The 25,727-nt window shown below is 49.2% G+C and overlaps 1 protein-coding gene across 2 annotated transcripts in view; it reads right to left on the reverse strand.

The window, feature by feature from the left end:
• SRGAP3 (SLIT-ROBO Rho GTPase activating protein 3) overlaps nt 1-25,727 on the reverse strand; it is a 126,374-nt gene that overhangs the window by 52,308 nt on the left and 48,339 nt on the right. For both annotated transcript variants that reach the window (XM_080387549.1, XM_080387550.1), the window contains exons 2-3: nt 11,296-11,488; nt 6,448-6,610 (exon numbers count right to left, since the gene is read on the reverse strand). In XM_080387549.1, coding sequence (XP_080243675.1) covers nt 6,448-6,610; nt 11,296-11,488 — 356 coding nt within the window. The remainder of the gene's footprint in view (nt 1-6,447; nt 6,611-11,295; nt 11,489-25,727) is intronic.

The following is a 25,727-nucleotide window of genomic DNA, read 5'->3' on the forward strand; positions in this document are numbered from 1 at the left end:
GCTGCGAGGAACCAGGAGAGCTGAAACTCGCCCAGCCAAGGCAGGCAGTAGCACAGACCAGAGGGCATTTCAGACACACGCATCTCCCCATATGAGTCCAGAGAACCAACGCAAATACACGGCAGAAATCTGAAGGAGAAGCAGCAGCAACCCATCTCTCATGTCTTGTACCAAGAGGTTCAGAGCAGGTGACATGAGGACTTCTTGGCCCATTTTTAACCGTGCTGGCCACGTACCCCAAAGGTGCCCATGACCACCTCTCTAGCAACACCATGGCAAAGATTCATGTTTCTCTCTCAGCCTGGATACACAGCTCCTGGCTTCCAGATGACATTGTGCCCGACTCAAAAATCTCTCTGCAGAAATTTATTACCCTGCTCTGGAGAACAGCAGTTTCTGTGCAGCAAGAAGCTGTACCCACTGCAGGACAATGGCCCTCTGTCACCATAACTATAACCAGCCAGTGCAACAAGTAAATGGTATCATTATTGGGTCTTTTTATAAAAATGCTGGGACACATTTAATATCCCCACGGGCTTCTCCTTCACTGTAACAGCCATCAGCAACACAGCCCCCAGCTTTGGTATCGCTAATGAAAGGTGTTGGTCTTGGGTCTCTAGGCTCCAGCAAACTCTCACTTATGAAAATTGCCATATATATATCGTGGCTTCAGATTAGAGGGTCACAAAGCAAGGCCAGGGAAGGACAGAAAAGGAATGGGAAAAAAAGATAACACATCACTGGATGGGAACAACTGCCCATTTTGTAACAAAAGAATTATCAGAGTCCAAATCCAGACTTGGCTTACATTTTGTGAGTGGTTCCTGCCTTTACAAATACGAATTACAAGCATCTCTCCATGCTCTGCCCTGAGACCACCTTCTGATGAATCCCACAGTTCAGCGCATATTTTCTGCAGCTATTCAAGGAGACAAGTTTCCACAGTTATAATTGGGATTCCTTTGGACGCGATTCAAAAATACCTGAAAGGCCAACAAAGGGGCTGTGGATTGCTGAACTGACATCCACCACCATGCTTAAACACAAGCGATGCCAAGACCGCCTATAGACTCTCCTGCAGACAGGCAGGTTTCTTCTTGTCAGAGTCCTTGGGAGTCTCTGCTCCTAAATCTGCACTACCCGTGACAGTCCTGGGGGACATGGCACCGTCACAGAGCAAAGCAACTCCCCACCAGCTCCTATCCCTAGAAGATGCCTTCTGTGCCCCAAGGGGCCAGGTTGTGCCAGCCAGACTCCTCGCATCACCCACGGTGCTGGTCTTGCAGTACTGCACCCTTACACCACAAATCCACTGCTGCTGCCTGACCCCAGCCCAGCGCACCTCATGCAGTATCAACGCAAGTGTCATAACACAGAGGTGCTCTGTCCCTCGATGCCACCAAGCACAGAGGCAGTGTGTATGTGTTGGGAGGGAAGGAGCGGAAAGAAAAACAACAGGATTTGAGATGCAAGCGTACCATGGATTTGCAGGGGATTAACGGTGTTTTCTGCTCTGTTCCCATCAATTCCTAACTTGTTTTATTTTTTGACTGCTAGTGAGCGCTGAGATGGCATGCTTGGAGCCTGGTATTTCAACCCTACCATGCCATCCCAAATTTAGTACACCCAAGTTGGAAAGTTACTTTTCCTTACGTGCATCACTTAACTTTTGCCTATATATGATCACATACACGACTTTATTACCAAATTATTAACACCCATAGTCACAAAAATATGCTTACATACTCAATATGCGCATAACTGTATGTGCGCATTAAAGGCACTGTTGCATATATTTTATAGAAACACATGCTTCTTATTTAAAAGTTGTTGCTTCTGTATTTAATTCCTCTATCTGCCAATTTCAGGAATTCAATCCCCATCTCTTCTTTTGTATTTTCATTACAAGCTTTACCCATTTCCTTTCTTGGATTTGCTGGGGTTTTTCAAACTATGACTTAGGGCCTACAGTTTCATTTTTAAAAATTTTCAATACTGATTTTTTTCAGCTTATTCTAGTTATCTGTTCTCCTGGGATTCCAGGCTATTTCTGCATCTCAGGACCACTTTACTAACAACTTCTCCTCCCTCAACGAACATGCATACTTTTGACCAATAATGTTTCACAGCTAACACACTATTCCCCTAAATACATCAAGTTTCTCCTTTTTGAGTCTGCTGAGCCAAATGATTGGCTCAGACACTGAATGTATGTTGCCCGCAATGCCTGTGGACAACCAAAGTGGGTCCACCAAGTTCAGTGATGCGCATCGATCTTATCAACATAACACCTGGCTGGCTTGATAAAGTCTCTTTGGTTCTGTGTTAAAATCTTCAGAGTGGAGTTTAAAATCTTGGCTGCAGGAAGTATCCCATTTCCACCCCACCAAACCTCACCAAAAGCCCAAACACTATCATCACCGTCCCAAGGAGCCAGCCCTTGCCAAGTCCCCTGCAGACTTCTGCACCTTGCAGTTCAGCTGGACTCCCCGAGGGCTGCAGCCTGCTCTTCCCCATCACACAACCACTGGGGATATTAAAAAGAAATGGACCATGAGAGGAGGGGTTGCAATCTCCTCCTTCTCACTTTCAAAGGTAACAAAATGCCACCAATTAAGCCAAAAAGAAGCAATCCACTAGCAGAAGATGGCAAACTCCCCGACCCAAGCGTCACCAGCCTTATAGCTGAGCCACAAGCCGCAGCTCCCGCCGCAGGAGAGACACAAGCCCCTCTGTGGCAGAGAGGGCACGGCTTCCCTGGGAGCAGTGCACCAGCCTCGGGCACCGCTGCCGTTCAGAGCGGCAGCCACAAAGCTGTCCTGTCACCAAACACAGCCACAGCAGGGACCCCAGCCCACCACAACAGATTTGCCAATGATTCAAGAAATGTAACCTCACTTCTCCTCTACCTCTGAGATTCAGCTCGCACCTCCCATAAGCCCTGCTGCTGAGGGCCCGTGCAAGCCATCCCTGCCCTCAGCTGAGCCAAGGTCAGATGTGGAGCTGGCTCAGTTAAATGTCTTCAACTCAGACACTAAAGCCCAATCCCCACCAGCCGCAGCCGTAGGTGTGCCTGAGCAATGCACAGCCAAACCCCAGGGACCACACGCTGCTGGTCAGCAGGAGGGCAAAACACTTTGGTGGAGATGCACAAAACACAACGCCCCAATTTACCGATGAACGATCCCCACTGCTGCCAAGCACATCCAGGGAAGCAGAGGGGAGAAGCAGCTCAGCACCCAGTCTGTCTCGGCAGATTACCACCGCACTCGCTTCTTAGTTATGCGCATCCTCATACCCCAGATATTTTGTCCCTGCTTCTTCGCTGAGATTGTTTACATTTACATAATGAAACACAAAACCTTGCAGTTCCTCCCTGTACCCACAGCATGTCACAACCCATTAATAAATTCTAGATTGAAGGAATTAAAAGTGACATCTCTGGAAAAAAAAAAAAGTTACTCTAATTTACCATCAAAGAGCAATCTACAACAAAACCAAACAGCTGAAGCACAACTGCAGATGTCTTTAACCCTTCTGGAGCCTGTTTATTTGCTGAATGGTCCTGTAGCGTACAGTCTCCCCAGGAGCAGAGATTCAAGCATTTTACTCATCATACCCAAAACCAGATCAGCTAAAATAGTGGAAGATCCCTCCTCTGAGCAGTCTTGTGCCAGCTGCAAGGCTGGCCTGGGTGTCCTAAAGCCTTTTACCAGGATGCTCACGTTCCCACACGTGTGCCTCGGGCTTCTCGCCAAACACTGCTGCCAAGCGGGAGGCACAGCCCCAGACCTCTTTTGGGCACAGGGTGCAATAGGTTAAAACAACTAAACAACCTGAATATCCTCAGATGAGACAGCCTCCCTATCCACATTAAGGGCAAATGATGACATAAGATAAGCTTTTCCTATGATCTATCTGAGCATTATTTTCTGGGACAGTGAGTTCTGCTACAATTTAAACCTCAAGGGACAAATGCGAGTGAAATCACAGATCGCAACCCTATTGTTGTAAAGCCCCCTCTGATTAAAAGCAGGTGCTGGCCTTCTGCAGGCTGCAGATGGAGTCAGGGCTACTTCACCTCTCCTGGAAGAAGACAGGGGAGGGAGAAACAAGGAGCAAGAATTTCTGTAAGTGTTGTGCCTTAAAAGTTGAAATTTAAATTCGAAAAAGAGGAGGAAGGGAGAGGGGGAGGGACTGAGGAAAAGCAAACACAAAGAAATAATTCTGCTGAATGATTAAATACTTTATCATCTTGTCCTGGCCGAGGATTGACCTGCTACAAAAAAAAAAAACCAAAAAAAACCAACACACACCAAAAAACCCTGAACACTTCAAACACTCTGTTTATGTCCTTGTTTGAGCACTGACTGGATTTGTCATCATATGGTTCAAAGTGAGACATACCATTTTGCAGACCTAGGAATGCTAACCAGAAGGATAGTCTTAATATAAATCTCAAAAGAGGGTTCAGAGTAAAATGCAAATGGGAGGGAGATTTTGAGACAGACTTACAAGAGAACTGACACAACCCAAAATTGTCCAATTTCTGGAGGCCAGAAGGACAGGAAAAGGGATGATGTCCCACATCAGATCAGCAAATATAATCCTGACCTTGCAGTTTAATTTCTAGTTCAGATCTATAAACTAGAGGAAAATAGCCATAAAAATATCACATCAAATTTACTCTCCAGCTGGGCTAAAATTTCAAAATAACCACTGCTTGGAGAGCCCTTCTCCTGTTTGGAGAGGCAGCCATCCCAGTGGGCTCACCCACTCACTCACTGCGGTTCTCCAGCCACCCCTGTTGAAAACAAGCAACAGAAATAAAGGAAAACGTAGGAGCCATACAGCCAGGCGAAAGGTCCATGGTATCCCTGAGGGCAGCCATTAGCAAATGCCCAGAGGTGGAAGAAAAGGGTCAGCGATGCCACTGAGCACACCCATGCTGTGACGCTGTGTCCCCTGCAGAGCCTGGCTTCACATCTGTCCAGCTGCACAAGGACTCAGGTTACACACCTGGCTTTCAAAAGCATGGTACGAGGCAACAAACAGGTAGCATTACCCATAATATTACAAATGTAATATAATATAGATAGTATTAAGGATGTTAAAAAGTCTTTCCTTTGTACCGTCTCTTCCTGCCCGGTGCCTGCTGACCACCCATGGCTTACATTAGCAGGCACAACGAGGTCCTTACTCCCACTCAATACCTACAAACTGCTGTGACCCTTCCTGCTCGTACCACATTACACACTCCCCCTTCATTTTCAACTGCAGAGTCCTGGTCCACCTGGACACAAGATTCCTGCAAGTCTTTGACATTTTTTTTAGATTTGGTTATCATAAATCACTAGCAGACTTCGTCATCTTACTGTTTATCCTTTTTCCAAATAATTTATTTGGAACTCTATTGAAATTCTCCTTTCTTTTGTTCCCTTCCTTTTCACCAGTCATTAATCCAGACAACAACCACTCCTTATTCTTCAGCAGCTTCTTTTCTTCAAGAATTTCAGCAAGGGACCTTTTCCAAAGCCTACAAGACACCAAAGGTACCGTGCCAACTTACACACATGATCACTGCTCCTGGAAATACCTCCACTAGATTTCTGAGGCGTGACTCTTCAGAAAGCCATGCTGACTCCTCTCTTGTATCTGCCTACATGCCTGTCATTCTGGTCTCTACTACAGTTTCAACCAGCAAGTCTGTTTTTTAAGTCAAACTGCTGATCTGTTCTCTGAAACCCTCCAGGAGTCTTTAAAAAATGTCATCACATTTTCCACCTTTCATTTCTCTGGCACTGACGCCAGTTTAAGCACCAGGTCACACTCACTGCTAGTCACTTGACAGTTTTATATCTCTGTTTCTTTACTATCCTTGGATAAATATTATCTGGAAAGACTTAAGTGATAGTCCCTTGTACAGATTTGCTCTGCAACATCTAATGACAATTCAGTTGGATAAGGTTCCTCAGGCTGGCAACGCCACCACCCGCCACAAGAAAATCTCTAGTCTAAGCTTTTCCATAACTAGTACCAAGATAAAGCAGCCAGCTGGCCTTTGGCTGTTACCTCAGAGCATTTTTGCACCTCACTCACCTATTCCCCTTCACATCCTGCAGCACACTGCTTTCTCATGATTTTGGAGAAGTTTTTGTTCACTTTGTGTCTTTAGCAAGTTGGAGAATTTTACTTTGCCTGCCTTACCATGGTTTTATATTGTCACTGTCCAGAGTTCAAACACCTCTCGAGTTTTCACACTGAGATGTGATGTTTACTTTGTAGAAAGTCCTGCTACTTTTCTCTGCATTTTAACAGCGATGTTTTTTTTGTACCTCTCTACTGACTTTTGGGAGGGCACAGTTGTGTAGAATGAGCTCCTATTTTAGACTAAAATGCAAGGATGGATCCTCGCTGAGCAGAACTCACCATCACTGCTTTGGTTACCTTTTTAAAGAGCCTGATGACATCCTCACTGATTTGTGACAGCCGAACGATGACGTTGTTCATGAAGATGTCATTCAGGGTAGCGTGATCTCTGCTCTCTCGCCGCGTCTGTGTCAGAACCAGGTACCAGCAGTTCACAGGGGAAAGTAGATGCTGATCTTTCCTAGGGAATTGGGGGGAACAAGAAACAAAAAAATCAAAAAGGTCAAGTGAACAAGTCAGAAAGGGATGTAATTTTCAAACAAACACTATCAGTCTATTAGCATTGCCTTCCTCCACTGCATAGATCTGCTAGAGTCCATCGTGCCCCCGAAGCGTGAGCTCCTCTTGGCTGCCTCCCCTCCCCAGCAACCGCTGCAGCATCCAGCCAAGCACCTGGTGGCCCCTCAGCATGGCTGTCGGAGCCAGCCCACCCCTCCAGCACACGGCCGTTGAGCACTACAGCCTCTCCTGCCAGACTGCTCCGACAGCGCTGGCCCCATCCACCTGCGATGATGACACCCGGCCACAGCATCTCCTGCTGCTGCTGCTCTTTGCCTCCCTGTGCCCAGGCCACAGCCACCCAGGGCAGCGGCGCAGCTCTGCAGCCGAGCCAACCGGCACACCATGGACTCTCCAGCCACTCAGAGCCACATCCTTTTTGTGGATACCACAGGGTCACTGCTGCAGGTCCTGCTGCTGGCCCACAGCTGCTGCTCCGACCCAGCAGACAGCCTGTGCTCAGACACACGGCTACTTGCCCGCCAGCCGACCACAGCAGGACCTCCTCTTTCATGCAGGAAAGGTGCTTCGGCATCTCTGCCAACACAGAAGCTCCCAGTCTAAATATTATGCACGAGGGTTTGTCCTTACTTACCAGCCTCCCAGAGCTGCCGGTGGCAGGACAGAGGCTTTCTGTGCAGATGCATGTTCTGACACTGACCCTGGGCACAGCCCTGTGCTTCACAGGTATACATGGACCTTTGCATACAATCTGCCCTACACAGCTTGGTTTCTCTGCTCTACACCTTGATGTCCTGGGACACCCAGCATGGTTTCTGGTCCGCTGCTCCATACCTATGCTTTAAAAAAGTGTGGTCTGAAGAAGGTCAATTAGCAATATTACAGTCATACAGTGCAGATGCTCCAGGCAACAGCTCTGAAGGACCTGGAAAGTGCAAGTCAGCTAGAGACAAGGCAAGAGCCAGTCCTCTGCCCCAGCTGGGCTGGGAACCCATCTGTGGCCCTGCTCCAGTCTCCAGGAACCTCTTTCAGAGTTTCTTTCAGCTGTTCAAGTGCTTCCCACAGGGATGTATGGCAGCACAAGAGCCAAATCAGACTCCCAACCAGACCCTTCCCAAACTGGGTGCTCTGGAAGATGGTACAGGAGAAGAGACATCCCTGGCAATCCCTTCAACACTCGGCAAATGAGACAGTTCTGCTTCTTTTTTCCACTCTGTGCTATTAATACAGCTGTCGCTCCCATATTCCAGAAAGAGCCCATTTGCCACACAATCTGTTGTACCGCATTTAGTCCACTAAACAGTGCTGGAGAAAATGTTTTGCATCCAACGTTACCACAAAGTGTCTGTGCACAATATGAATACATTCACATACGCTGAATATTCACGACAGTCTTAATCCAACTCACGCTGCAGTCAACAAAGAGATTGCCCTGAGCGGCAGCAGGCATGGGGCAAGTGGCCTGAAGAGCCCCTACGAGCCATGCAGCATCCTCAGAGCAAGCTTGTCCCTACCCGGCTCCATGGGGCAAGACCCAGCAGAGGGGCATCCCAAGACCCTGACTTGCCTAGAAGCCAGGGGTGGTCAGAAAAACTTTCTTTTGAGAGAAATTTCAGCAAACATTTCACACTTGATTAGAGCTTAACTAATTTTGATACATTCCATCTCAACACTAAAAGAAGCATGCATTGCTCTCCATGTATTTTAGCTTTTAGCACTAATGGCAAATTAATCAAAAGTGAATCAAAATTCCCAGAAATTATATAACAAACAAAACATTTCACACTGTCCAACTGAGACACTTTGAGATAGATCCCCTAAATAAGGCAGTCAAGTGATTTGCTCCAACATTTCACCTATGCTGCTTTCCCTGGTCAAACCAATGCTTTCCTGCAAGACATGCTGGTTCCAGAACCTCCCCTGACACCACCCTGCCTGGGCAGGTCTCCCCGTGTGCCAACAGCCATGCCTGATGGACACATCCAAGCCCCAGAGGCTTCTCCCTCCCCAGCACCTAAAGACACGTACCAGCTGCCCAGGGAGTGCCCGCTGCTTCACCCAGGCTTGGCAGCCTGCACGCACCAACAGCGCTGGCAACACGGCTTCAGCTCCCCTGTGCTCAAACAAGACTGTCTCTCCCTAAAGTCCTGCAACCAGAAAGCTAGCCCATGCCCGCTACAGCTACGCTGTGCGGCTGAAGCCTTCAGACACATACTCCTCCTCACCCGAGATGTCCTTGCCCATGGCACCGGGGTGGGCAGCGCACCTCACCCCTGAGCCCTGGGGAGGAAAGCATGGTGACTCCATAAAATCTCCGTGTGCACATACAGACAAAACCACAAATAAAAGCATGAATGAGTCTGGAATCACCTGGAATGACCATGAACAGCCCAGCAGCAGCACCGTGGCATTTACCACCATGAAGGGCTGGGCACAGCCTGCTGCACATGGCTGTGCAGGGACAAAGGAAGAGCTGAAGACACCGCATTTCTTAAGAATGTCAAAAGCCTCATCAGAATAATTACATTCACAGGGAAGCTGGGGAAGCAGCGCAGATGAACCTAATAAAGGGCAGGTACAAAGCAGTCTGGAAGAATAATATTTTTAAGGGAGTCTCAACATGGAGTGAGACAGTGAGGACTCAGCAGTAGTGTGCAGTGAAATGAAGCTGCCCCTATTAACACCATCAATACCATCACAAACCACCAGGCACTCGCACCCAGGTGTTTTATAAAGGGGGAGAAGCACTGTCACCTGCACAACACCACCCTTCTAATATTGCAAACACAATAAGCACTGGCAGTGCCGTAATACTGCTCTCAGCTGATGGAACAGGCACCCACCCCCCGACAAGCCTTTGTGGCTCCATCTCTAAACAAGAGCACCTTCCCAAGCCCATACTGGCCAACTCCTTCCCCACAACAGTTATCCCCAATGCATGGCACAGCAGCGCCCAGCACCACACAACTGACTTGCTAGTCAGATGCAAGAAGAACAGCTAGCAATTGAATGGCAATTCATTTTCAGCAGACTTTTGCTTAAGACAACAGTAAAAGCTTTGCTCACCAAAGAGACCGACTAAACAGATTAAATGGGATTTAGTAATATGGAATAAATAGGATTTAGTAGTGTAACAGCAGAAATCGCTGCTCTTGCAGCTGGAACAGGAAAAAGATCACAAGGGGTTAGAGAGAGACGAAGACTGTAAAGAGCCAGGGGCTAGCAAGGCTAAGGGCATCAGGCAGACAAAACCCTCCATTTTCTGGGAAAGAAGCTAAACAGCAGCTGTGGTCTTTGGCCGTTGAATCAAATGACACTAGCTCATCTTGAGCAAAGAGCATAATCCCATCTGAGAGACTGTTTCACGGACACAGCTGTCAGAAGAAGAGACAAACACTATGGCCAGGGTAGGTAAAGGTGAGCTTCAGCTGATGTGCTGCATGGGCAAGCAGCCAGAAGGAGCATCTGCCTCCACACTGCAGGTGCTGCCGCACGGTCCTCGGGGCACAGACACCACTGGCCACATCTCAGTGGCACCACTCGTGCTGCCACAGGACCCCGTGCCCTGAGAAACTGCCGGGGAGAGCTGGTTGTGGCAAGGAATGCAATAAGCATCATAGAGGAAAATCCTGAGAGCTACCAACACACATGAAAGCACCGAGCATCGTCCTGCAGAGCCCAGCCTGACACCTCCGAGTGGGCACACTCGAGCACGCCCGGGGAGCAGGGACCAGCTCCTCCAACAGCGATGGGACAGTGGCATTCACAGGAGCCTTGAAGTCACAGCTGCCAGCCAGCACGAGCTACATATCCTCACCGCAAAACAGTCACCTCCAGACTCAAATTCTGCCTTGAGTTTGTTTGGCTTTTGGATTTTTTTCAGATCTTTTTCATTTTAACCAAGCTTGACAGTGTGGTTAAATTGAAAAGAGGCGCTTTTGAGAACTTGTGCATAATCGCACATTCATGGTTTTTACAATTTTCATCATCAGCTTGAGTTTCACACAATTCCAGCAGCCAGTTCATACTTCCTATTTCAAAGCTTTGTTTCAAAATATTTCCACTGTGGATTTGCCTAGCTTCAACACTGTACGGGCGTGTACACAGAAAACATATACAGTTCATTTTTAAAAACTGCAGCAAATTGGATTTCCAGAAACTGCTTCCAAGTCTGAGCCTGTAGAGCAGATCTGTGTGCAGCATGAAGCACTGACTTCTAAGGATTGGACCACATACAGAAACCAGGGTTTATAAAACAGGCCTACTGTTATCTGCACAATCAAGTCAGTGGCTGAATTCAAGCCTCTTAAATAAATAAATAAAAAACCGAAGGGCTTGACCCCTTCCTAGTTCCTGATTCATATTCTCATTGTATTGTTCAAAGAGTGCAAAGCAAGTCTGATTTGGGTAGCACCGGTCAGCAATGCTGTGGGTGAAAGCCTTGGAAAAAAGCATTTCTAGTTCTTTTTATGAACCCTGCACAGTGACAAGACAGACAAGGTCACCACTGATGCTGTTTAGTTTACCCCCCTTTTGGACTGCACAGCTACAAACAAACCTCTAGTGTTTGAGGCAGTCTCTGGCCCATCATTTTATACCATTTTGCCCCTGGAAACACCCGCTTACTTGAACTGGTGCTCTCTGGAGCTGCGTATCTTGGAGGAGAATCGTTCAGCCAGTTTCTCCAGGCTCCTGGAGTACTCCAGCTCAATCTCAGCCTTCCTGCGAAAGAACTCCTGCAGGTCCTGCAGCAGTTGCAGGCGCGACTCTGATTGCTGCTCCAGACATTTGAACTGCTCGACCAGCTGAGTTCGGATTTCTGCATGGACACGAGAGAGAAGAAAATACAATGTCATCAACAAACTCCGTCCGGGAGGGTTGTCCTTTCATGTCTCAGAGCAAATTGGACAGGCCCTGCTAGAGCAGGCTCCCTCACAAGCCTCAGGTTTAATTCAAGGCTTGCTAAAGTCAACAGATTCCTTTTTTTTCCAAGCAAAAGCTGAAAAATTTCATTCACCAGTCCCAAAACCTTGTTCTTTGTCAAAATAAACAGCTGTGTAAGTACACAGAGACCAACCCTCAGCGCTTTTCAAGTGCCTTTTTGAAACTTGAAAATTATACTAGAGTTTATCTAGTACTCCCTGAAATCCTGTGTTCTATGCATATAAACTAACATATTATTTCTTGATAAGTAATCACATGAATACCTACCAAACAGCTGACAGTGGCCTGAAGGCAGCCAGCACTGTAAATGCATACTCGTCTCACCCACGTCCCCAGAGTGCTGCTGGCTTAACTGGCAAATCAAACTCTTCTTTGGCTCAAAGGCTTACAAAGTCTCACACCCTCCGAATTCCAGCTCACAAAACACCACAGACTATCTGTTCCAGGTTGGGTTTTTTTGCTTTCCCATAAAGCCCCTCAGACACTGTGACACATACACTACAACTCCCGTAGCCTTTGCCACAGAGGGGCTTGGGTGCTCGGAGGACAAGAGGGGACGGAGCCCTGGGCAGCCCCCATCTCTGCCCCAGCATTGCCAGGGCTCCTGCTGCTGCTGCCTGCACCCTGCAAGGAACAGCCATCCCAGAAGCAGCAGAGACTTCTCCAGTGTGAGCCTTACCCAGCACCGCCGTAACCGATCACCTCAGACACACTAATCCTGTCCAGCACATGCAAATTATTGGAAGACTGGTTTAACGTTTCTCCTCTTTACACATCAGAGCTGTGTTTTTCACCTTCATCAACCTCGTTTTGAGGATTCTTCTCTCCCGTGGTAAAAGGCCAGTGTCACTTTTTCCAGCTGCCCCTTCACACATAACACAGCCTGCTGCAAATCCCCGACGCTTATCCTGGGAAGACAGGCAAGCACCAGGGAAGGCAACGCTCTGTCAGACCCCTCGCCCTTCTCTGCAGGCGGAGCAGCGCAGCACCCGTGCAAGGGGTGCGATGGAAACACACCTTCCAAACCGCTCCCCGGCCACGGGGAAGGTCTTCAGCAGCTCTCTGCAGCGAGGCCGCCTGCACAGGGGAGGCTCGATCCTGCAGGAGCTGCAGCTGGGCTCTGCCTGGCGGGGAGGCAGTGTGCCCGGCTGGAAACGGGAGGCAAAAATGAGACTAGACGGTAGAAAAAAAAAAAATGCAGTGAGAATAATTGGGCTGAGCAGGGGGCAGCTGCGCAGCGAAGGGGTCAGAGAAACCAGAATCGCAGGGGTCAGACGACGAAATGGGTCCGTGCCGTGACTGCCTGTCCCCAGACCCCAAGGGGCGGAGAGGAGAGCAGCCCCCCAGCCCCGCACACCCCATCTGCAGCAGGCAGCCAGCCAGACACCTCAGCCGAGCAGGTCAGCTCCAGCAACAGCGTACGACTGCACAAGCTCACCACGAGAAACCCTGCTTTCTCCCCCCCGCAATGAAAACAGTGCACAGAAACGCACTCTGCTGAGCCGGCACAGCACTTGCAGCCATTTTAGTCCAACAGGAACAGCCTTTTTAACGCTACGAACATTTTTATAAACAATCCGTAACAAACAACATATTCTTTGTCTTTCCCTAAGGTTTGTGATTGAGTATACATTTCTCACTTTGGTCACCTGTAGCTGACGGACCCCAACAAGATACACTTACAAGGCATACCTAGCCAAAAAAGGCAGCGGAGAAGCCTGGCAGCAGGAGCCCAGCAGCACTCCTGCTCCCTTCACCACAGGACGGGGCTCGACAGGGCCGGAGCAGCACACAAAGGCACCTCGGAGAGGCTCCAACCCACCCTGTCCCCTCCCCACCTCCCACAGAAGTGCCATTCGCTGCTGGCCTAACGCTAGCAGCGACAGCACCACCGCCAATTCAGCTCCCTCCCTTCCATGCCAACACTACTTTTTCCTTTCCAAATTGGTGCCTAGATCCCCCCAAGCTCCACACCCCACCAAGTGTGGGGGTGAGGACCCATCTCCACCTGCTCCTTGCCCAAGCATCCTACAGCCTCCTTGCATGGTCCTGCAGAGCAGTGCAACCCAGAGGGCAAATCCTGCGCTCAGCCCAGGAGCCCTGGGGCCGGCCAGCCGCTCCCTGCGCGCGCAGCACCCCCAGCCCCCACTACAGGTGCTCACTGCTCAGGGAGCCGTTCCTTTTTTAACGTGAAGGACCAGACCCACACCTGATGTAAGCTGGCAGGCAGCTCTTAAAACACAGAGTTTGGCTGATTTATAAATCCACAAACTTCTGGCCCTTTCTGGGAGGCAAGGGTAGGGCTGCAACAGAGGGCGCGAGAGCAAGAGGGGGAAGAGCATGATTTTGGTGGCACCAAAGCTTAGCATTTCAATCAGCATCACATCCCAGCTCAGACAGCGTCCAGGCCACAGATCACAGCTTTCCCTCCATCACCTTATGGTCTTACAACACATTAATGAGTAACTCCCAAACTCCATACATCACTAGAGAAGATGCACGTGCACATACACGCCGAAGAACCACGGGTGGTTACTGGAGAAGCTATGCGTTAGGGTCGCCAAGCTGAGCAGCCCCAGGTTCTCTTTCCCCAGAAGATTTTGGGCTCTATTATCAGCCAAGAGGTCCACAGACGCAACAGGAGAAAGGAAGATGACTGATATTAGTGGGTGCATGCCTCTCCATGCAGCTCGGGGATTTCACCATGCCACAGGACGGTGGGCTGCAGCGGGCTCCCGGCAGGCAGAGGAGGCAGCGGCTCCCAGGGGACTCCAGCTGCTGGCGATTGCAGCAGGAATCCTGGGCACAGCCAGCACCGCAGAGCCCTCGCCTGCCCTCCCACACTGCGACAGGGTACTTGGCCACCTGCAAGAGCCACCAGGAACGGACTGCAATCACAAGCTTCCTGGGTGATCTTCTGCCTGGATTTTCTGCCACAACAGGAGCTCTGCTTTCTTAAACTTCTGGTGCAAGGCTGCAGCACATTAACTGTCATGGCCTACATGACAGGAGGGTTCAGCCTCTACTAAGAAGAAAGTCCTAAAATTGGTAGAGCTCTTTGGCAAGAGGACTAGACCTCATCCTGCATTCCTTCTGCAAAAGTATGCTAAGAACAAATGGTAACTTACCCACAAGAACGACAGCAAACTAAAAATACCTGTACTGCCTGAGCACACGCACTTGAAATCACTGCACCGTAATCGGGAAGCTCAATGACCTGAACGAAGATAATAGAGCAGTGTCACTCCAATGCTTGAAATAATCTTCACTATGCATATACATATATATGCGCAGAAGGCAGGCTAGCCCTACCAGTCGCCTGCCAGCATAAGGCTGTCCCACAACTCTGCAGCTACAGCAAGGCCCTATCCAGAAAACCACTACTCCATACTGGATGCTGAATTAATAAATTGTTACGTAATGATGATGCAAAGCACTAACTGACATCACAAAAGATCTATGGACAATTTCAAGCTCTACATTTGTGAGAATCCCACGTGAAGGACGTTAAAATTGCTATTACAGGAATCTGGCAATCTGCTATTTTTCAACATTTCTTTACAGAACAACTACCATGCAAGACTGAGCCACTCGCAGCCTGACAGGTGAACGCAGAGAGCTGCAGGAATAAGACCACCTGCAGCAATCTCATTACTCTGTAATTTAACCATGGCAGTAATGGGACTGGAGACCACAGGCTGCATGAAGGTCACCTAAAAACAAAACCGCCTTGGAAGCAACGAATGCTGAAAGCTCCAAAGTTAATCTGTCACCTTCTGTGGGATCCTCCTTGGGCATTGCTTTTACAACACTTCCTTTATGTTCTTGATGCTTTATGAGAGGATAGGACAATTGTTCATAAAAATGCATCTGAAGCACATACACAGCCTTGGTGAGGGACTCAACACACTGCACTTGGCCACTAGCAATGCCAGCTTCCATACCTGAAGTCTGCCTAGATAACTGTGTAACCATCCCTGCAGTAGCCAAAGCACTATAACTCATTTCTATCCTACATCCTCCATCTGCAGACACAAGGATGCTGGACACAGGAGCCAGAAGGGCCAAGGCCCCAGGCAGAGGAGAAAGGGAGATGTGCAGCAGGGATGGTCAGGGCTCCCCTGTGACTCTGGGCATCTGCTACACACAGACATCAGCCCTCATTCACAGCTGAGCTGCAGAACACCCTGAAAGGAAAGACAATTCCACTATACATATAATGCCAGAAATACCCTTTAAGCAAAAAAAAAAAAAAAGAAAAAAAGAAAAAAAGAAAAAAGAAAAAAAGAAAAAAAAAGCCTACAAAAAGAATTGAGAAAAAGAAATTCTCATCACAAATGAGATCTCCGAATGACTGGTATCAGAGTGTCTTGGTCTTTACCCTTGCATCAAAACAAGCAGTATCCCATTCCTATGGTATCCAGCACCATGCTTCAACAGAGCTGCACACCTCACAAACAACACTGCTTCTCCATCCCCTCCTCTTCATGTCTGCACTCAGACACAGAAAACAGATTTGCTCCCCTTGCAATGGCACTTTCTCTGGGGAGAGAGGAAGGATGCTTTAATGCCACACAGCAATATTTAGCCTGGTTTTGCCACAGAGATGTGTGGGAATGCCTGGAGAAGCTGCATGAACTTCCAGAAAGCGGTACTCTTATCACACCTGAAAGCTGGTCTAGTCCTTGGTAGCTGGGACTCCAGCATTTCTGTAAACCTCGGCTATTTTTCAGGAAAGATCACACGTATGCAGCACCGCAGCTCTGATTTCATCAGGGAGACTGCTCTTCAGGGACGCTGTTGTGCAAGAGCTGCGATGCCTTGTGGGATCAACGGGAGCCAACCACCTCCGCAGTCACGGCTTGTGACAGCTCCCTTGCTTTCCACCCGAGCAGAGCCGGGATGCGAGATGGCAGGCTGGTGCTGTCATCCACCGCTCGCTCCTCACAGCAGCTTCCCAGGGCACGGCATGCCTGCCACGCTGCAGCGCTGCTTCACGCACACCGGCTTTTGAAGGCAAGCACTTCCCCCATTACACAACTTGTGCGGTTAACGACGGCATTCACTGGAGCTGAGGGTGGCAAAGAGTAACCACCTTTGAATTAAGCCTCTTAAAAACCCACTGCTATGTTCCTACAGGATACAAAGGTACCGGTTTCATAAAGAAACATTTTTAAAACCTTCACATTCCCCTGCCGACAAATTTCCTTCCCACACAAGGTCAGTGGAAATTTCATTACATCCCATATGGATTTTACATTCCCACTCCTGCTGGTGCCAACGCAAGGCTTGCTTTACAGAGCTCTGCTTTCCTGAGCAAGTTTAATAAAGATTTTTTATTTAAAAACACAGATTTGGTCTCTAGTTCCCTTTTCACAGGGGATTACAAGCTGAGGTGGTCTCCAGTGCAGCTCTTAGCACCCCGACAGTGCACTGAAGCACAAGGAATACCATAATGCTTCTCCAATCTTTTCCATTTCCTACCTCTTCCTATTCTTTTCCAGATCTGAGCGACTGCTGCTTGCCTGATCTTTGTATGTGGCACAAAGATTTCTTCTTGGCTCTTACGGGGGTCACTTAAGGCAGCGCAGACAGCAGCAAGCAACGCAGAGACTCACCGAGGCTCTGCAGCTTTCACCAACCCCTTCTCCACATAACAGGAATCCGCAGTTTGTGCCTGTGGGACCTGCAGCCAGCTGCCTTCACCAGGGGCTCGGTGAGGGTCTCCACCACCTGCCCGTGTGCCGTGCTGTACGCTCTCAAGCCCAGCACCGACTCGCCAGGACCCAGCTCCCTCTTGCCCATCCTCCCATGTGTGCTGGCTCACCCCAGAGCCCTGGTACCAAGGAGGACTCAACAATGGCACGTCAGTCCCACCGGCTGGAGAGGACACTCTTGGGCATCCGGGCACCATCAGCAAGGCACATGTTGACCTTCATCAACAGAATTTCTTTGTTTTCTCCGCTCCCGCAACGTGTTGCTTTTACACTTTCAAGTCTCCTTGCAGAAGTTCAGCCAGGCCAGTTCCACATAAGCGCATAGAGGCAAAGGACAGTCTCTCCGGGCACATACAGCCTGCCAGCCATGACCCTACAGCCACTCTGCTACCAGCGGTCACACAAACAAAAGGAGATGGCCACTGACCTCAGGAGCTGCTGCTGCATGTTAAATGGAAAAGGTTTGTGATAGAAAACAAAATTAAGGGCTGCTGGTATCATTAATGCAAAGACAGGAACAATAACAGAAAAAACAACATTCTTCAGGGCTCCAGAGGTCTCGGAGCCAGCCGCTCACAAACACAGCCCCCGACAGTGCCTGCATTGTCGCTCCCCTGCTTCCATCGTTACTTTGCTGCTGCATTTAAGAGGCACCCTCCTTTCAATTAAAATTAACTTGCTCTTAAGTAGCCTTTTCAGATAACCATGAAAAAATACAGGCAGGCAGAAAAGCCTTCTTCTGCCCTTCATGCCCGCTGCCTAGGGAACGGCAGGAGCAGCCGCAGGACATCCATTTTCTCCCGCCTGCACGGTGGAGCCAGAGATCAGCCCCACCAACAGAGCAGCCACCATTTGCTGTTTGATCTCAACAACCTCCACCCTGACCCTCTCCCTCTAACCCGGCCTGCTCACGCACTGGAGATGGAGACAGCAGATCCCCAGCGATCCCAAACCCAACACACCTCTACTGACATCTGGGCTGACACCCTGGCAGGCACCAGCTGACAATCCAGACCAAAACCCGCACTGTCTTTACCAGCACTTTGCAAGCAATTTTCTGGCCATATCAGCACAAGCTGCATCAGCCCTGTCCATCATGGAAGAATTACCAAGCCTTTAATTACAACCTTCAACCGAGTGCAAATTATGATTTCCATTTTAGACAAATATCTCTTCAGCACCTGACCCCAAAAACATTAAAATCTGGAAGACACAGCTAGAAAGCAGAGGACACTCATGGGAAGAGATCACTAACCGTGCTTCTGTAATTGGCAGGAGGGGAGTCATCTCCAGGCACCCAACTGACATGCCTCGCGGAGAACCACCTTTAGAAATTACTGGAGTGACACAAGCCCAAAGCACAGGCAACTGGGAACAGAAAAGTTCACATTTCCTTGGGCTACAGTAAAGTCTACAAAGAAAAGAGCCAGGCTGTTAAAAACCTGATGGATGCCCACCATCGCTCAAGGACTAACCCCTTCGTTCCAGCTCTCCGGCAGCAGGTGTGCTCACAGCCGAAAAAACCTGCCTAGGGGACAGTTACATGGTGACAGGTTGGCAACTCCTGGAATTCACATAACGGTGGAAGGTCCGTATTTACACTGAATAAAAATAATCTGGGAAAGGGAAAGTAAATGGGATGCCTCGGAGAGCATCACAAAGCTATTCCGCAACTGCTAAAGGTTTCTCTGAGAAATGACCCAAACTAGGCTCAGACCCTTCCTTGGTTCAACTAGGATATAAGTTTTTTTAATATCCCATGTTGCAAGCTTCCCTTGCTAGATTAAAAATCAGCTCCTTGCCACAAAGAGCAAACCTCACCAGGAAAACTCTCCCACTCTGCCTTCTGCCCAGCACTGTCAGGATATGAACAGAAATGCTGCAGGCCCATGCAAGGAAGACTGCCATCTTGCACTTTGTTTTTCTGAACTTAGAATTTATACAAACTTTCAGTAGAAACCAATAAACAAAAACCTACCAAACTGCTTTAGGAAGAGCTGAAAGCATTTGCCAAAAAGCAGAAAGCAAAACGTTAAAATTGTGTAGCTGGTCACATTCCCAGCAGCAGTTAGTCTGAAATGCTCCCACGATTTAATTCAAAGTGCATGAAATCACAAACAGTGACAAAGGAGAACAACACAGCAAGCTGTTCTGCAAACAAGGGTGCTAAAAATTTTGAGTACCCTTGAGCTCTGCTGGGCAGCTGGCTTTCAAGGTTTGCTGCTTCCCCCCCCCCCAGTTTGTTTGGTTCTGTTCATAAGAAAGGAGTTTCCACTGTGAGCAGTCTTTATTTAAAATGCAAATCCAGAGGTTGAAAACGCAAGAGATATGATTTCCTCAGCTCTTCTGAAGCACAGCAGCAGGGATGTTGAACAAAACAAAATTCCTTGGCAAACCAAGGAGAGCCACAACACTCAAGCCGGGCTGTGGGACTGCTAATCCAGCCGAGAGAGATCAGAAGATCTGGAGATTTGACTTTTGTAAACATTTTCAACTCAATTAGCCCGTATCACAGCCAATGACTGCTCATTATTCTTAGGCCACGCACGCAGGCACGTGAGATGTCAGCAGCAATCCCATTGCCCAAGGAGACACACTCCAGCACCAGGGCGGCAGCCAGGACAACAGGACCACGTTTAGCACAGCCCAACCAGGGGAGCATGGCCCTGCAGAGCCCCACCATCGATCCAGGCTCCCGAGACCCCAGGTACGGCACGGGTCTGTCAGCCAAGGACCTCCGAGAACGCTCACACCCCTTCCAAGCACGACAGAGGGGATGCAGAAGGAAAGCGAGCGTGACTGCCACAGCCAGCCCCGCGACACAGAGCACTGTGCACGGGCTGATGTGCCCGAGCGGTGATAAACCCACCAGCAGCAGCCTCCCACCGCCAACAGCCAAGGGGTACATGAATGTTAGCGACAGCACAGAGATGAGAAAAACCTTTTACAATCAGCCTTTGGCAGGTTTGTAAATGAATAGCGACATTTAAAAAACTGCAAGCAAAACCCCGAACAACCCCAAAACCCACCCCAAAACTTGACAGAGCTACTCAAAAGCCAGCTCAGGAAAACAACAGCTGAGAGCGTGTACAATTGCTGCCTGGAGGGGAGCAGACCAAGAAAGGAGCAATTTAAAACTGAAGAAAGAGTATTCACATAAACTAGAATCAGAGAGTCAGTTAGGTTGGAAAAGACCTTTGAGATCACGTCCAACTGTTAACCGCAGAACTGCCAAAATAGATGTAAACTCACCATGAAGAAAATTAGATGAGAAATCGGAAGAATTGCTAAGATTCTGGGTCAGCCAGCTAGAGGTGCAGGAGAAGACATAGCTACTTTGGCAGTGGCAGTCAGTAACACCGTGAGTAACATGGTGCTGCTCATGGCAATGGCTGGGTGGGATGGCAGGGCAGCCGGCCCCTGACAGCCCTACAAGCCCACCACTGGGCAGGGGGCTCAAAGTTGGCATGTTTTGACATTATGGTCACTACAACCCAAGTAGAATGCTGAGCCTGGCTGAAATTCTGTGTGCGTGGTTTGGAGCAAAACAACGTGCTTCTGCAGCAAACTGTAAAGAGCTACATGGAGGAAGCAATTCTTTCCATACGGGTTTTGTGATGCTAGGCACTGTTCCTCCTCCAATATTGTAAGATTTGCCGTTGCTCAGACAGTGTTTTCTATCATGCAACAGCCTCTGCAGTGTCAGAGTGTAAAGGTAGTGTTTGATGTCAACAAAGAAGCCCATTGCACAAAGTGCCAGAAAGATCTCCAAGGAAAGGTATTTTTTGGCTGCTTGCTTAACCTAAGACTTCCCTCCTAACCAGTGCGATGGCCACTGGCCCTGGATAGCCACAGTGCCCTGTGCCCACAGATGGCCACGCCGTGCCCAGCTCTGCGTGCCCACCAGCTGCAGCTGAGCCCTCTCCCCCACTGTGCCGGGGGGCTTATGCACGCATCACAGCAGCAGTGGCTCACGCAGGGGCCCCATTCAGCTGACTCTCAGGGGCACTTCTGTTGAACTTCTGGAAACACTGATCTTCAGAAATGCTGGAGTTCATGTGATCACCACCACAGCAAGACCAGCTCTCGTACATTGAGGGACTTCTGCATTTGGCTTGGAAACTGATACTCACTGGTGCGCCAGCAAAAGGGTAAAGCGAAGGCAATCCCCTAAAGCTTTTCAAGACTTCAGAAAAGTGTTGTCTGCGTTGATGTTGACATCTTGGCCAGCAGATCAGGGCAAGTCTCATTTTTTCCTTTCCTAGGCTGTTCACCTCATCCATTCTCCACTGAGGACGATGCTGGCAGCCACGCACAGAGCCCAAGAATGATTACATGCACCCAAATAGCATACCTCTGACAACAAGGATGATGCAGTGTTTTACAAAGAACAGAATTATTTTGTACAAACCATGGCCAATTTGAGCACTCATATTAGAAGTAACATGCTTATGTGGAGAGGTCAAGAAATACACAGAGCATGCTCATCTCCAGTTCATTATTAACAGGCTGTTCCTTCAACCAGTCCCACCCTCAGCTTGCTAAAGGATATTTTTCATATGGTGTCATTTTTTAAATATAACAATCAAAGTCTAAATGAATGCCACTAGATCAATGCAGCTTTTACCAGTGTCATTATAATTATTATTATTTATTCCTTCTGTCTTCATACAGTTTACATTCTCCTGGGCAGCAGAATCTCCAAATTTCAGGCATTTACAAATGCCATGTTGAAACCCCAGCCCCAGCTGAGATTGTGGCAAAACTCCCACCAGTTCAATGGGGATAGAATTTCATCCTTTTGCAATAAATGGAGCAAGTGAGACAATCTTGTTCTCCAGTAGTTATTTTGCAAGTCTCCCCCTCTTCCAGTAACCTCTGGCTCCAATACTTCTTACCTCAAATGCTGATAAGGGCCAAGCTCCTTAACTGGCATCAAACCCAGCGGAAACCAACACCAGCAGAAGTACAGTGCTGACTCATGGTGTACTGCTACTCTAGAAATTCCTTTCTTCATAAACAATAAAACATCTCAAACAAAAATTGCCAAGCAGTCACAAGCTAAGTGATGGAAAGTATGATGCTCCACAGCTACATTTACTTTTGCTTGTCCCATCTTAGGTCAAAGTGCCACACAAGATGAACAGTGGCACTTTTTCTGCCATACCATCAATGTGACGGTTGCAGCCTAGCACTGTGGCTTTATAACAACCCACGCACTCACTCCAGGAGCCAAAACTCAGTTGGGTCCCAGCAGAGCCCGTTGCCAGAAGAGAGGTGAGGCTGTGTGCAGGAGCCAGGGTCAGCCCCTGGACCTGTTGCGAAGTTGACATATGGGTAACACATGACAAGGGTAAGATGGACCTATTAAATAAACCCAATTTTACCCAAGCAAAAATTGGTGATGGAAAATCCCAGAGAGTCAAGACTTGTGAAGGTGCATAGTCTGAATTGAAACACCAGAGACTACAGGAGCCAAGCACACTCCAGCAAGCAGGAAAGCCTGAAGCTGCAGACATGGGGATGCAGTAAAGCTCCGGCCGGCCGAGCCAGCCAGGAGCCCCGCAAACCCCAGCTGCAGCCTGTGGCCGGGCCCCTGCAAGCGAGCATCCTCCTCCTCGGGGAGATGTGGGGTTTGGCATGCTGCCCCTCACTAGCCCCCCACCACAGGGTGCTGCCTCCAGCTGCTCAGACAGGCACAGACAAAAGCAGAGGTTTCTCTAGCAACGGGCTGGGATGGCAGCCTTCAGAGACCTCCTCCTCCTCCTCCCCCGGGGTACCGCGCACTTCCACTAACACAGCCGGGAAAGCAGGAGCAAGCCCTGCTGCTGCCAGCCCCCAGCCCAGGGCTTCGGGGGCCGCCCACCCACCACCCTGGCTGCGCCAGGAGCAGCTGCTTTGTGGATGCTGAATTATCTGTCCAGGACAACAGTGCTGTCGACTGATCTTCCAAACGGGCAGCCTAGGACAGCCGTTCCTCTAACATATGTTTCACCCTACTGATTTGTGACAAGTGAGAAAACATGCTTGGCAACAAAAGCCATTATTTTCCTCACAACTGGGATTAGACCCAATAGTTTATTGCAAATATAACATGGCAAGTTGGACTCGGAGGGGAATCCAATTCTTCTACAAATATGCAATACACTAAGAATGCCATTTGACTCTCAGTTTCTTTTATTTCCCCCTTCAGCCCATTCATATGCTGTCTTCACTAAAAGCCCAGCCCTCTTCACCACAGAATTACCTCTTAATGTATTTTCTAGGGCTTTGTCATCCTGTTTTTCAACAGTACGCACCACTTCCCTTGGGAGAACCCTCACACACAAACATCTAATGCACCACTGGCCTGGATTCAATATTGAAATGCCAGGCAGGCTGTTACCCCGACCAGAGCCCCTGCCCCAAGCCAGGCAGCTGCCAGCACAGCCCAGGCGGTGGCCAGAACACCCCACACGCGGGGTTCAGCCTCCTGCACAGTTAGGTGTGTATGAAGACAGGCAGGGCAGAGTGCCCCGAGAGCCCACACGGCACAACATGCCCACGGGATGCTCCCACTCCCCTGCACCTCCGGCACGGTGCTTTCATCCACCCGTCTCGCCCTGCTCCGCAGCCAGCTCCTGTCACCCATGTGGCTCAGCAGCACAGGGAATCAAGGGCTGGTGCTGCCAGAGGAGCACCTCTCTTGTGACAGTTGAATCTGGGCCCAGGCTTCAGCAGGTCCCAACAGTGACGTTATTCAGCTTAAACAGCCAAGGAGCTACAAGGGCTGGAGCATCCTGAACGCAGAGCTGCCAGCTGCACGGATCTCCAGAGCACCAGCCTGAGGGCGCCCTCGGTGGTGTGAAAACTTCAGGGAAGGCACAGAGCGAACCACACAAAGCAAGCAAACAAGCCTCCCTCCTTCTCTTACATCTCAATATTAAAGTCCCTGTCTAGAAAAAGACAAGAGATTCGGCTCTTAGTAAAACAAAGAACAAGACAAGTCTTTTATCCAAAACTAGAAGTTTCAGATTTAATTAAAAAAAAAAAAAAAAGGAAAGAGAAGAAAACATTTCTCTCAAGTCTGCCAATGCCACCTAGGTTGTCTTCATTTTTCATATAGTTTTTTTACGCATGCCTTTAATCCGCAGTCAAAGGGAGCGTGCATCAGGAGCCAGCCTGCTCCGAGCGGCAGCACCAAACCCAGGGCACTTCCACTGAACAGCTCAGGCTGGGCCCTTACGCTGTTCCTTGCTGGGCTGTGTGGTAGCCTCTTAATTGTAACCTAAAAAAGGAAGTGAAAGTGTAATAAATTAGACCTTGAACTGAGTGACTTGTTCCCTCCTGGGAAAGCCCCTGTCCTGGAGGGAGCCCAGGGCAGGGGGCCTGGGGGCAGTGTGCCCCAGGAGGAGGCATGGGGCCATGGGGTTTGGAAGCCTTGACTGGCAGCTCAGGGCAGCTGGGGTCAGGAAAACACCCGCTGCCGGTTTGCTGCTGAACAAGGCAGTTTCTGGCCCCTGCCCAAGCCCCTGCTCACTCGCTCACTCCTGGTGAGGGGGCACAGCCAAGTCCCAGGCTTTCCTGTAAGCCTGGACCAAGAATCCTGGCGCACGACAGGCTCCCTACCACGCCTGCAGGAAAAAAGCAATCAAGCCATGAAGAAAAATTCCGTTTCTATATGGATATTTGCATAAACAGTTTTAAACACGGCATCTTTCCCTTCAAATTAGTTCCAACCAAAGCAATGCGATAGAAATGCACCAGCTGTGCTGGTACCCTCAAGAGCAGTGCACGGTTATACTAGAGGGCAGGTGCCCAACGCCGCACACCCCATCAATAGCCCAAACAGCTATTGTCCCAACAGCTTCACCAGTGGCCATGCCAGCGCCACAGCCTCTCCTCCCAGCAATGTGGCAGCCTGGCTGGAGGTTACTGCCTTCTCCCACCAACGGTGGCCACAACACAACTGGAACACGCTAACTACTGCTTATTTTTCTCCCTCCTGATCTCTCCAGTTACCTACAAATTTTGTTTCTCACAAGATTGCCCTGAAACCCAACTCACTCACAGAAAACTTAAGTGGGTAAATAACTTGGTTCCGCCGTTTTCCTGGGCACAACAGCCCTGAGCAAGACAGGTACATGCAGGCTGTAGGGCAAGCAGGCACACATCAGGGTGCACTGTCTGGTGTTTCACCGTCTCCTTCATTAGGGTTTCTCCATTAACATACCGTGGTTGGCTTGTCATAGCAGCAGCTACAATTACCTCTGCATACATCCCCTTTGAGGGGCCCAAGCAGAGTGTGGGTAAAAGTGAGTTTATAATGGCTTTCTAGCCATCTGCATGGAGCATAAATCCCATCTACCAGACTGCATTGCCAAAACAGCATCCTGGTGCAATCCCAGCAGACCAGGG

This window comes from Falco punctatus (assembly GCF_963210335.1).
Source record: "Falco punctatus genome assembly, chromosome: 4".
NCBI classification, from domain to species: domain Eukaryota; kingdom Metazoa; phylum Chordata; class Aves; order Falconiformes; family Falconidae; genus Falco; species Falco punctatus.